Raw genomic sequence first — 13,184 nt, forward strand, 5'->3', positions numbered from 1 at the left:
TTGTTGCTCATTAACTGGGACGCAGACGTAGGTTAATACTGCACCGTGACCGAGGGTAACGCAACTCGAAACAAAGGAACCGCAGGCCCCCTGACACCTCTCCGCCCGCAACCCCGGGCCTAGACCGCGCGCCGCGTGGGGGCGGGGGGCCGGAAGGGCGCGGCCGGAGGCGCGGTGGGCGGGGCCGCGGGCGGGGGCGTGTCCTCTAGGAGGCGGGGACAAGATGGCCGCCCGGGCCGCTCGGAGGACCTGAGAGGAGGCGGCGGAGGCCCCGCCCCCCGGCGGGAGGGCCGCTCTGTGCGCGCCCGCTCTATGATGCTTGCGCGCGTCCCCCGCGCGCCGCGCCGCGGGCGGGGCGGGTCTCCGGGATTCCAAGGGCTCGGTTACGGAAGAAGCGCAGCGCCGGCTGGGGAGGGGGCTGGATGCGCGCGCACCCGGGGGGAGGCCGCTGCTGCCCGGAGCAGGAGGAGGGGGAGAGTGCGGCGGGCGGCAGCGGCGCTGGCGGCGGCTCCGCCATCGAGCAGGGGGGCCCGGGCTGCGCGCTCGCCCCGTCCCCGGTGAGCGGCGCGCGCAGGGAGGGCGCGCGGGGCGGCGGCCGTGGCCGGGGGCGGTGGAAGCCGGCGGGCCGGGGCGGCGGCGGCGGCGGCGTCTGTGGCCGTGGCCGGGGCCGGGGCCGTGGCCGGGGACGGGGCCGGGGCCGGGGCCGGGGCCGCGGCCGTCCCCCGAGCGGCGGCGGCGGCCTTGGCGGAGACGGCGGCGGCGGCGGCGGCGGCGGAGGAGGAGGCGGCGGCGGCGCCCCCCGGCGGGAGCCGGTCCCTTTCCCGTCGGGGAGCGCGGGGCCAGGGCCCCGGGGACCCCGGGCCGCGGAGAGCGGGAAGAGGATGGACTGCCCGGCCCTCCCCCCCGGATGGAAGAAGGAGGAAGTGATCCGAAAATCTGGGCTCAGCGCCGGCAAGAGCGATGTCTACTACTTCAGGTACCGCCTTGGGGGGCGGCGGGGTCAGCCCGGGGTCGGGGGGTCAAGCGCTGACCTGGGTAGGGGGGTGTCAGCAGGACAGCAGAGGGGCCCGGGCCCTTGGCTGAGAGCTGAGCCCCCCCACCCCCCAGTGCAGTGACAGCCACAGCGTCCGAATGGTGCGAGCCCCTCGGAGGGCATCTCCACGGGGTAGGGGCCCGCGGAGTGATGGTTTGCGGCGGGAAAGACAGGGTTGCTCCGCCAGGGCTGACTGGTCCACTGAAGGGTTAAAAGAAGGTGCAATTCATCGAAACTATAAAACCAGCCGCTGTTGGCCGCCGTCCCAAGTCCGTCCCAGATTCATCATCGCAAAGTGTTTAATCACGCACACGTGGAAGAAAGGAGCCATCTATGACAGTGAACCAGGATTTAGTTACTTTGTTGGGATCCCGGGGAAGTGTCATACAAAGTCACCACTGGGGATGCCTGTAGTTTTCTTGGAACCGCCCTTGTTGTTGCAGAATTGACTCGCCTTTGGAAGCAGACAGTGTGGTCAGTTGTCAGGCTCCTAGATCAGAGTGTGTCCCCCTAGGGGACATTTGGCACTGTCTGGGGACGTTTTTGGTTGTCAAACCGGGGAAGGGGGTGCTACTGACATTTAATGGGCAGAGACCAGGGATGCTACTAAACATTCTGCAATACACTGCAATATACAGTGAATTTCACCCTCACTGCAAAGAATTAACTGGCTCAAAATGTCACAAGTGCAGGATTGAGAAATCTTGGTCCGAACGATGAAAGGTTTTCAGTTTGATGATGAATCCTGTGGTCATGCTGTCCCTGTCATTAGTTTGGATGACCCAGTAAGCTCAGGACAGGGTCTGTGGCTCTTGATACCAGTGGAATTTTCTTAAAAACAAATTTGCTAACTTTTCTTATAAACTGTCCCATTTCTAGACGAGAACATAAACATGTTATACTCAGTGGCTTGGAGAGCAGCGTTTGTGGGTTCTTTGAATCATTTTCAGGGACTATACATAGGTGTTGGAGTAGTTGTCATCTGCCATTTAACCATCAGAGTGTGTTAAGAAGGATTTCCTGTTTTCTGACATCAAGTAGGTTTGATTCATTACCCATGGGAAAAGTGTGTGTGTGTGTGTGTGTGTGTGTGTGTGTGTGTGTATGTATGTATGTGTATGTATAATACTCACACAAATGCACACACAAAATACCATGTTTATGAATTGAGAATACTCAAATAGATTTAAGAGGTTAAAAAATATATCTGTGTATATGTGCATACGTGTACATGTATACATACGTCCAAGTATGATCACTACTGGCGCGACATGTAAATACGAACACATTCCTGACGGTTGCTCAAATATATGGATGAGGAATTTTAGTAAAATTATTTCACCTATTCAAGTAAAAAAAATGAAAGTGGTGTTGTTATTAGAGTTTATTTTGACATTTAATCTGAGACCACTCATCTTGAAATCTTAAATGATGCTTAGAAAGGTTATTTTAAACATACAAAGGTGATAATTGTGTTTTGTATTTCCCCATCATTACGTATTAAATTATACTTTGGTAAGACTAAGCTATTTTGGAGCAAATTGTTATTCGTCTCAGGCTCACTTGTTTCTTGCAGTGCTTTTCACGATTGTTCATTTTGGCACAGTCTTTCATTAACAGCTCCTTTTGTTTTCTTTCTAATCAAGTAGCATGCCTACACTTCTTCACGTGAAGTCTGTTTTGACGTCTCGTAGCCAGTGATCTTTGACAAGAATATTCTGTGTCTGGGATTGACCTCCTTGAGGAATGGGTGACTAGTCTGTTCTCAGTAGAGCATCTTCAGCTTTGAATTTCACCCCTTTTGACTTTTTCCTGGGGTATGCTTTGTTTGGTTTTGGGATGATATGTTTGTTCAAACTAACTTGGTTACTGCAGAGCTTTTTTTGTTGCAGTTCTTGCAGCAGCTGGAAAAGTTATTTCAAGAGATTACCGTAGTGCTCCTTCTGGCGTGTGCTCACCTTTGTGTATGGGTGTGTCGTCAACTTTTGATGTTAAATTTTTAATATTAATAGATTATTTTATGGTAGAAAAACTGGTATAATCAATTTAAAAGTCTCTTTATGAGCCAGTGCAGAATGATTTGCAGTTTTTTCTCTGTGCCAAATGAAAACACACGTTGAACAGATTTGTGCCACATGCACTTCGCTCAGGGCTGGAGGGAGTGTTGTGTGTCATCAGTTGTCTGCTAGTTACACTACAGGATTTCCTTCTGAGAGGTTACGAGGCAGGAGGACCCAGACAGTGTGATGTGACGCCTATGATACAGTGCTTCCTCTGACTTTGACTTCTGCTTTCAATGATGGATGACGGAAGTTACCTACTCATATTAAAGGTGAACACGTAGGGCTTCCGTGCCGGTCCAGTGGTTAAGACACTGCCCTTCCATTGCAGGTGGCCTGCCTTCCATCCCTGGTTGGGGAGCTAAGATCCTACATGCTGCATGGCGTGGCAAATAAAAAAAACAGTGAACACTATTTTTCAATCCACGGTGTCAGTGCTTTGTATATTAGCATCCCCATATACATGCCACTCATTAAAAAACCAATAACTCACAAAGTTCTGGCCATTTCTCTTAACAGGTGGATTGCGTTAATTCTTCCGTTGGTAATGTGAACACCTGCACACAGTTGTTCACACAGATTCTAATAATGCTGACTCCTGATTTAGCTTGCCCCTGGGGAGATTGATTTAAACAAATCTGTGCCTGTTAACCGAGGGTGTGTCTTAACATTTATTAATTGGACTTAAATTAAGTTCATTTGAGAAAGCCTCAAATTTTGATAGAATTTTTCTTTTTTTTCCTCTTTCCTGAGATTGCCAGGTTTTAATAGGAAGGTGTGCCTCTGGTTGCCAGTTAAGCAGTATAGTTATGTCTTCTGTCAGGATTACTGGTAGTGCTGTGGCAGTTTGTATATTATCATCCCAAGTTTGTTTTCTAAAAGGGTGTGCTTGATCAAGTGTTGGATCTATTGGTAGAGTTTCTGAAAAAGTTCATTGCCATCACATGAGCCGATTATTTCAACGATACTTTTCTTACTGGTCTACTTGATTCCTGTCATTTCTAGCTTTTGGTTCCATGCACTTGCAGATTTGTATTTTTTGAAATATCGTTTTCCTTGGCAAAGGAACCTTTTAGTAGCTGCCTTATGCCTTTTTGAAAATCAGTTGTCTTTCTGTGAGCTCTGTGTCAATATCTTATTGGGTTCTAGACTACTGGTTATAAGTAGGTTAAAGGCCTGAGAGTCAGGGTCAACAGCTACAGCTGCTGCCATAAAGTATGATCTGGTTGGATGTTGGAAACAAAAGAGTAACCGTTTTTGATTCTTGTATCAAATTATGATGCATTTACACCTGATCACTTCTATGAAAAGATAAAATAGAACCAGAGGACATTTGAAATCATCACTAGGGAGCAGGTGCATGATGAGAGACTAAAGAGATTTCACCTTAATCTGGAAAGAAGAGGCCTCAGAGGCAATATAATTGAGAGCTTTAAGTCATGAGTGAGATGGTGAAGGTAGGAGTCTCTAGGGAAGGCAGCAGGGCCCAGGGGTGGAGAGGTTTGGAGTTGGTACCCACCTCTTTGCAGCCTCGAGCTTGTCACTTACTTCCCAGGGCTGTGGTTTCTGATAGTGACGTGGGTAGTGGGATTGTACCTGTACCTCATAGTGGACTCAATTCTAGAACACTCAAATAAATATATAGCTCTCTTAAAACTTTGTATATGTTTAAGGACTAATTAAAGGAAAACAGTTCATTAACTCAAGTTGTATGGACTGAACATATAAATAGGTTTTTAAAAGTGTATAGACAGTAATCTCATTTGTTATGAAAGGCTGGTATGGTCTTTGAAGCCATGAATTCTGAATCATTGAGGGTATCAAAGTTCAAATATGGCCTGTCCCTCCCTTTTTTTTTGGGGGGGGGGTCTTAAAAATACAGACTTTTCTACATAGTCTTTGTTGGAAAAAACTAGCTCAGTGGACCAAGGGTCACAGTTTCTTAATTGAAGTCTCAGTGGTGTTCAGTTAACTGTTCAGTTAACTGTTATTTGTAATATTTTCTTTCTGGTCATCACCATGGGGTTAAATGTGGCATCTCCTGTATTACTGTCTTGTTCATTTCCCTGGAACATGTCTTCCTCCTCGCTCCCCAGACACAATGCTAAACACACAGATGCCAAATAAGAATTTACCCATTGATATGACACTGAAAACTTTGTGAGACAAGGCTTAAATGACTTCCTGGCCTTTGCTTTGTTACTCTGCTGTACGGTTATCTGCATCTTACAGGTGGGGGTTAGGCCAGAAGCTAAGTGCTGCTTGAGGTGGTACTGCTGGGAAGTGCAGGGTTAGAATCCTGACCCCAGGACTGAACCACCCTGTGCTGCTGCTGCCTCGAGAGACCCCGAGCGGTATCCTCAAGCATTGTGACTTGAGCTTCCTTGGTGGCTCAGCCTGTAAAGAATCTGCCTGCAATGCAGGAGATGTGGGTTCGATCCCTAGGTCCGGAAGATCCCCTGGAGAAGGGAATGGCAACCCACGCCAGTATTCTTGCCTGGAGAATTCCATAGATAGGAGGCTGGTGGGCTACAGTCCATGGGATCAGGAACAGTCAACAGGGCGGAGCAACGAACACTTTCACTTTCACTTTCAAGTATTGCAACATCTCATGCTTAATCTACTTTGTTAAGCTTGGTGTACCACTAAACTAATGTATGTATTTACTGTTATGCTTGCATCCTGAAGTTGACAAAGGGTACATTTTAAATCCTATTTTGTAGTGAAGCCATTGAACCAAAAGAATCTTCCAAGTACTATGTAATATTGAAGGGGGAAAAAAGTGGGAAAATTGTGATAAATTAAGCAAAAAGCTTTGTTTCTTTCAGAGTTGAGACACAGTTGAAATATACTACAGACCAGTTTTTTTAAAAAAGCATTTTTTTCCCTGGGTAATAGAGTGAGCTTTTTGTTAAATATTTCTCTTTCTCTTGTTCACCCTAGGATTGCCCTTCTTATTTATCAGATATTCAGATAGGCAACACATTACCTAAGAAGCCTTTTAAAAGCTTTCACTTAAATTGGAAGAAATCACATTGTAACTTGCAGGCTCAGTGTGGTTTATGAGGTAGTTTATATAGTTCTTGCAAAAAGCTTTATTAGGTTTTCAGAATTGAGACCCAGTTGAAATGTACTACAGACCAAAAAAAAAAATCCTTTAGTTGGAGAAAGAAACAATATGCAATATTTATTAAATACTTATTGCATAATTGAAAGTTTGCCTTGCTTTTAGTTTCTTTCCTTGATAATGCTTCTTATCAAACTCATGTTTGCTTTTTCTGATTGAAGCCTGGATCCAGAATAACGTAGAAATATAGTAAGCCTAGGCATGGTGGAAATTGTGCTCGGATACTTCTTTCTCGGCTGTACCATCACATCTTTTCGTGATGCGCTAGAGGGATTTTTGTTAGGTTGCAACCTTACCGTCTGTCCTGCATCTGATTTTCAGAGTCTGACATGCAAAGTCTCACCTGCCAGGAGGCCCATAATACCTGTAGTGGGAGGAACTACTTAGCTGAAAAGGAACTGATACACATACATTCTAAAAATAATCTCTAACAGAAATTGATGTATGATCTTTTTTCAGATTACTTTTTTTAAAATTTCACTTGTGAGATTTAGTCACAATTTTTTTTCATAATTTAACTTTAGTTGGTGAAACAAGCAGGCTCTTTGCAAAGTTGGTGGTGACTTTTGTTTTGTTTTTGTTTTACGCTTTATAGTGGGACTAATAAAGATTCATAACCTTTAGCTTGTGTTTGAGGTTTCTCAGACCTGCAGGATGAATTAGAAATAAATCATCAGCTCTTTTTTCATGCACTTACTGTTTGACTTGATAGAAATTCCCCTTGCAGCTCTTGTCTGTTGGTCTTTTGTTGGTGTTTGCCATTGCCACTAAGGAATAACTGGAAATTGAAAACGAAGTTTAACTTACTTCCTAAAAACTAGAACTTCTCAAGAAGGAGAATAGAACTGTGAAATAGGGTGGAATTTGAATAATATATGTGGATCTTTTGATTTTTGCCTTATCTTACTATAAAGTCAAATTCATTTGTTTGGAAACTGAACTGTATGTAAGCAGTATGTAAATGCAAATGATAGTAATTATAATTTAAAATTAGATCCTAAAATCAAATACTTATCGTTTGTCAGGAACAATTACTAGTTATTTACAAATGCTAGAAAATCATCGTCCTCTTAATGATTTTTGAATAATGTATCTTGGAATGCTTTTCCTTTTCTTTTTATACTGGAAGGATCCATAGATTAAAGCAAAGATGAATGTCCTTAGAATTCTTTTTAACATGTATGCAGTGATGTATGTGTATCTCTTAAAAAAAAGAAAGATCTTTTCTGGAGGCCCCTAGTGGAAATGGGCAATAATACAAACGTGGACATGACGAAATATGTGTTGCAACTTTTTACTCTTACATACTACAGATTGTAAATTTACTATGTCAGATTACCACGGCAGTTTCTTAATGCTTTCTTTTCACTCCCATACTTACTTAAATACTGTGTTTGAAGTAAGTCTGTCCATAAACTGACTTGCATAGGACTGGTTTAATAGATAAGTGGGGACTCTGAATCAGAAGATTGAGACTTGAGTCTTGCTTTACTGTTTTAATGTGGACAGATTTTTAAACTTCTGTAAGCTTCCAGTTCCTCATCTATAAATCAGGGATAAGAATTCTGCTTCATGGAATTTTTGGAGATTAAATGAAAATACATGTGAGGCATCCGGCATATATAGTAGGTGGTCAGATCAGTAAAATATTCGTTCATTTCTCTTCACTTAATTATCCAACATAAATAGAAGTATGTGCTTGTTAATTATGTGATGGTTCCCAATATTTTATTGTATTTTGAAATGTGAATAGGGTAGAGCTTAGGTTATACATGTTCATCAGAGTTTTAAAAAAATATTCCATTTTTCCCCCTGATTATAAAAATAACCCATGTTCAGTGTGGAAAATTGGGAAGATATTGAAGAGTATATAAAGAGAAATGACTGTCTTTATATAGTTCCAAAGAGAATCACTGTTACTATTTTGACATAATATTTTGACTTTCATCCTGCTTCCTGGATATGTTGTGCACACACATATACACATACACACCCCCACACACGTATTTATGTTCTTTTATAGTTGCTTTCATTTTGGAGGAATCCATAGATTAAAGCAACGATAGTTAGTGTTAGTCGCTCAGTCATGTCTGACTCTCTGTGAGCCCGTGGACTGTAGCCCGCCAGGCTCCTCTGTCCCTGAGACTCTCCAGGCAAGGGTACTGGAGTGGGCTGCCATTCCCTTCTCCAGGGGATCTTCTCAACCCAGGGATCAAACCCAGGTCTCCCACTTTGCAGGCGGACTCTTTACCATCTGAGCCACCAGGGAATGAATGAACTTCAAGTTCTTTTTAATGCATATGCAGTGGTGTGTGCATTTCTTTTAAATGGCCTTTCCCAGGCACCCTTAGCCTCTTTTGAAAAGCATAACTTGTTTTTTGGGTGTTCTTGTCTACCTACATGTATTTTTTTTTTTTTTTTATGGGAAAGTTCAAACATGTAAAAACAAGAGTAGATAAAGTGTAATGAATCCCTCATGTGCTTGTCTACCAGTTTTAACAATTACCGACTCCTGGCCAATCTTGTTTCATCTCTTTCCCCACCTTTTCCATTATATTTTGAAATGATTTCCAGATATGTTTAATTTCCAACATTTCCACAGCAGTGTTCAGTCCGTAGTTCAAACAAAATAACCGGTGTTTTTCCTTTTTCAGACAGTGAGTGCTTATGGCAGTGGGATAAGATTTAGGGAGAATTCTACATTCATTCATTTTTTATTTTTTAGTGGCCCACCCTGACTTTTTAACCATTTTCTTAACCATGATACAGAAATCGTAGAATTTGCTACTAATCATACACTCTTTGCATATAACTCTTGTTAAATAAATGCTAGTTTATGGAATGATTGGTACAGAATTCAAATTCTATTGAAGATCTTTCATACCATTTAAAATTGGGTGGTGATTCCTTAGATACTTAAGTTGAAGGAAAAGGTTGAATGTTGTCACATTTTATGAGTAGCCGAATTGTTAATAAATTTTTGTCCTTACTGATACTTTAATTCTCCACCCCAAACCCCACCCCAACTGTTAGGGAAATTATTTCCTGCTCAAATTTACTTGCCTACACTCTTCATATTTTTCAAAAACTACTTTTTGATTTTTAGGGGGAAGGACTCAGCCTGTATTCTTCAATGTGTATATTTAAAAATTGTTATTATAGAACATTTCAAACATTCATAGAAGTAGAATTAAATAAAAAACTACCAAGTATCCAGTTCAACAGTTGTCAACCTTGTTTCATCCATAGTCAGATCTACTACCCCTGACTCAGCCTTCATTGTTTTGAAGCACATTTGACATTCTGTCATTTCATTTGTTAAATAATTGCACTTCAATATGCTATTCAGAGAAGGCCAGTGGCACCCCACCCCAGTATTCTTGCCTGGAAAATCCCATGGATGAAGGAGCCTGGTGGGCTGCAGTCCATGGGGTCACTAAGAGTCGGACATGACTAAGCGACTTCACTTTCACTTTTCACTTTCTTGCATTGGAGAAGGAATTGGCAACCCGCTCCAGTGTTCTTGCCTGGAGAATCCCAGGGACGGGGGAGCCTGGTGGGCTGCTGTCTATGGGGTCGCACAGAGTCGGACACGACTGAAGCGACGCAGCAGCAGCAGCAGCAATATGCTATTTGTGAAGATAGAGTTTAAACTTGTAGAAGTTTTACAGCTATACAGAGCTCAGTATTTCAAACTAGAATACAAGAGATGCCAACAGGCAATTCATGGTTATTTACATAATTCCTTTTGTTAATGCTTTGTTCCGTTAAGGTTTTACGGAGGAGACATAGGATGGATTGGGCTTCCCTGGTGGCTCAGTGGTAAAGAATCCGCCTGCCAGTGCAGGAGACAGAGTTCAGTCCCTGGGTCGGGAAGATCCCCTGGAGAAGGACATGGCAACCCCCTCCAGTTTTCTTGCATAGGCCCATTGGCAGAGGAGCCTGGCGGACTGCAGTCCATGGGGTTGCAAAAGAGTCTGACACTACTCAGCCACTAAACAACAGTGATGTGGATTAATGTTTCTGGACTCTTGGGAATTCAGGGTGGAGACATGCATGCTGGACCAAGTAAAAGGCATGGTTTGTATAGGGCTGAAGAACGAAATCATTCAGCCTGTTGATTCAGAATAGACTTGAATAAACCAGTATGGCAGGGGCAAAAGTCACTGGGTTTGAGGAGTGCAAAGTAGGTTGAAAGGTTAAGAGAAGATGAAAGGAAAAAGAATCTCAGATGCAGGGCTAAGATGTTTGGCTCGCTTTTGCTATTGGGTTGAAGTCCATTGAAGGCTTTTAAACTGGACCTGGGGTGATAGTGGTATTTGAGGAAGAGCAGTCTGGAAGGTTTAGGATGCAAAGGTTTAGGATGTGAAAGTGAGTAGAAAGTCAGCCTGGTAGTGATTGAGACTTAAGGTGATGAAGACCTGATTTAGGCAGTGGCAGTGAAGGTGGAAGAGGAAGGATGGGGTCAAAGGTGATTAGGAAGGAACTGGATTTAGTAATTGATCAGAGATAGGAGGTGATAAGTAAGATACTGAGTAGATAACTTCTGCCTGGGCCAAACTGTAGAGTGGGGCTGAGGATGGTTCATTTTAGGAAAGGCCTACACCTGAAGTTTGGGAGGAAAGGAGTTGAGGGCGCCTGGGAGCTGACTCTTAGATAGATTTTCCTTTGTGTGTGTCATGAGGTTTTGGGGAAAAATGGTATATAATTTTTCAAATTAATTGGTTTGGCAGTTTTCTGATTGTGCTGAGGTACAAAAAGATCATTTTAATTTCAGAGTTTTAATCTTAGCTAAAATTTGACTTCTGGAGACAATTGTTGTTTCATGTTAGAGAAATCTTTCTTTCAATACTTACACTTTTATAAGTAACAAGTAAACTTGAACACTTAAAAGGATTAGAAAAAATAGAAAGTTGATTATGTCTTTATTCTTAGCCTTTTCCGTTGCTGTAGCTTATAGGATTCTTGTTATCCCCTGCAAAGCCCTTCCTGAAGTTACTTGAGAGTGGCAAGCCTTGGGTCTTGCTCTTGAGCCCGGACCTAACCGCGTGGCCATCCACAGCTTCCCTTGCTGTCTCAGGCCAGTCCGTCTTCCTCGGCTCTGAGTTACCGCCTCCCCCACAGGTCATCCTGGTGCAGACTGGTTTGAAGAGCTAGTTGTGTTTGCTCAGACCTCTGGGCTCCTCACAATGGTTTGACTGAAGCATCACGATTATCCGTGTTACCAGCGTAACCTGAAAACACGTGTTCTGCTCTGTCACTTTTCAGGGCCCAGTTGCACGTGCCTGCAGTTGGTCTTCAGAAGAGTTAATTCTCAAATCATAGACTGGCAGTCGTCTAAGGTGATGTGGATGAGTCGATAGACTGACATCATGGGAGTACTGCTGAGCTTTTCTTTTTTTTTTTTTTAAATGTATTTCTTTTTTAAACATTATTTATTTAAGTTTGATTGTGCTGGGTCTTCGTTGTTGCCTGCAGGCTTTCTCTGCTTGTGGCATTGGCAGCTGCTCCATTGCAGAGTGCAGGCTTCGGTGCGTGGGCCCTAGCGCAGCTCACAGGCCCTGGAGCGCAGGCTCAGGAGCTGAAGTGCACAGGATTAGTTGCTCCACCGCATGTGGAATCCTCCCAAACCAGGGATCAAACCTGTGTCCCCCGCATTGGCAGGCGGATTCTTACCCACCGCGCCACTGGGGAAGTCTGGGAATCCTGCTAAGTTAAGGTGGCTGTTATTTACGTCTTTCTGGGATCTCAGTAAAGTTTTTTAGGTTTGAAAGTCAGATGCCAAATAAAATTTTCTTTTTGATAATCTATAGTTAGAAACTTCTCAGGTAGAGTTAGGTTTAAGAAGTGCTTTAAATCAACTGTACTTCAGTAAAAAAAAAAAAAGAAAAAAAAGAAAAAGTTAAAAAAAAAGTTGCTTTAAACAGCTTAATCAAAATGAAAGCAAGCAAAGACAATTCAAGTGATGGAATATTCTTATATGAACTGGGAAAATGTAACTCATGCTTTTGATTTTCATTAATAATTACTTTTCTTCAGGGTATTTAGTGGGGAGGACAAGGAGAGGTGAGATCACAGGTCGGCTCAGGATAGGCAGATCTAGGGGGCAGTTGGTAGGGAATTTTTTTGTGGTTGAAAGTGAAATATAGTATTTCGTTATTGGGGCTAGAAGTAATCGCTTTGGGCAGAGAAAACTGAAAATGACTAATATCCTTCACTAGTCTACTAGAGTTATTTTTTAAAGTAATTTCCCTGAGTTGCAGTTTGATGCTTTTAGAATAAAAGCTTAGTCACGTTAAGTCCTGGGGTGTCTGACTGTTAGTGACAGCAGCCATCTTGGAGAGCAGGCAGACGATGACGGAGTCACTCCAGGGACCCACCGTCATTCTGTTTATCTAGCCCTGACTTCCTCAGCCACACTCAGAGTCGTTTGGCTGCTGTGAAGATGGTCCCCACCTGACGGACAGAATTTCTGCTTCACCTTAAGCTCCCGTGGGCCTTGCCTTTCTAATAGGCCTGCCTGGGTCTCCTGCAGAGGAAGGTCCCTGGTCTTGAAATCCGCTGGGGCCTCCAGGTTGACTTTCCTGAAAGCCCCGAACACAATCTCTCAGTTACGGACAGGAAAACAGCTTGTGCTGTGTTCTGAAGGCAGCAGCGTGTGAGGCCAGCACTTAGAGCCGTGCAGTGCCCGTGCTTATGCTCTTGACGTTCGTCAGGTTGTTTGGCAGAATCTTGTTTACCAGTAGCTGGAGTATCTGTTATAAGGACTGTATGGCTATTACAGCTTAATTAAAATTAACTGTAATTATATTCAAGTCACATAATAACAGGGTACTCTTTACCAATTTTTCACTAACTTGGATTTTTTTTTAGTAGTATTTCCTTTGTTATGTAGTGTCAGGTTAACCATGAGAAAATTTGCCAGTTCAGTATTTTAAATTCCAGGCAGTATATTAATGTTCTA

General features: G+C 43.5%; 1 protein-coding gene across 2 annotated transcripts in view; it reads left to right on the top strand.

Moving 5' to 3' along the window:
• The first annotated feature begins 270 nt into the window (after window positions 1-270).
• Window positions 271-13,184, top strand: part of MBD2 (methyl-CpG binding domain protein 2) — a 66,369-nt gene continuing 53,455 nt past the window's right edge. Inside the window, exon 1 of one of the 2 annotated variants that reach the window (XM_070452510.1) lies at window positions 271-976. In XM_070452510.1, coding sequence (XP_070308611.1) covers window positions 423-976 — 554 coding nt within the window. In that variant the 5' untranslated portion in view covers window positions 271-422. The remainder of the gene's footprint in view (window positions 977-13,184) is intronic. The other variant, XM_070452509.1, reaches the window with a different exon arrangement.

The sequence above is a fragment of the Odocoileus virginianus genome, chromosome 22 (genome assembly GCF_023699985.2).
Source record: "Odocoileus virginianus isolate 20LAN1187 ecotype Illinois chromosome 22, Ovbor_1.2, whole genome shotgun sequence".
Lineage (NCBI taxonomy): Eukaryota > Metazoa > Chordata > Mammalia > Artiodactyla > Cervidae > Odocoileus > Odocoileus virginianus.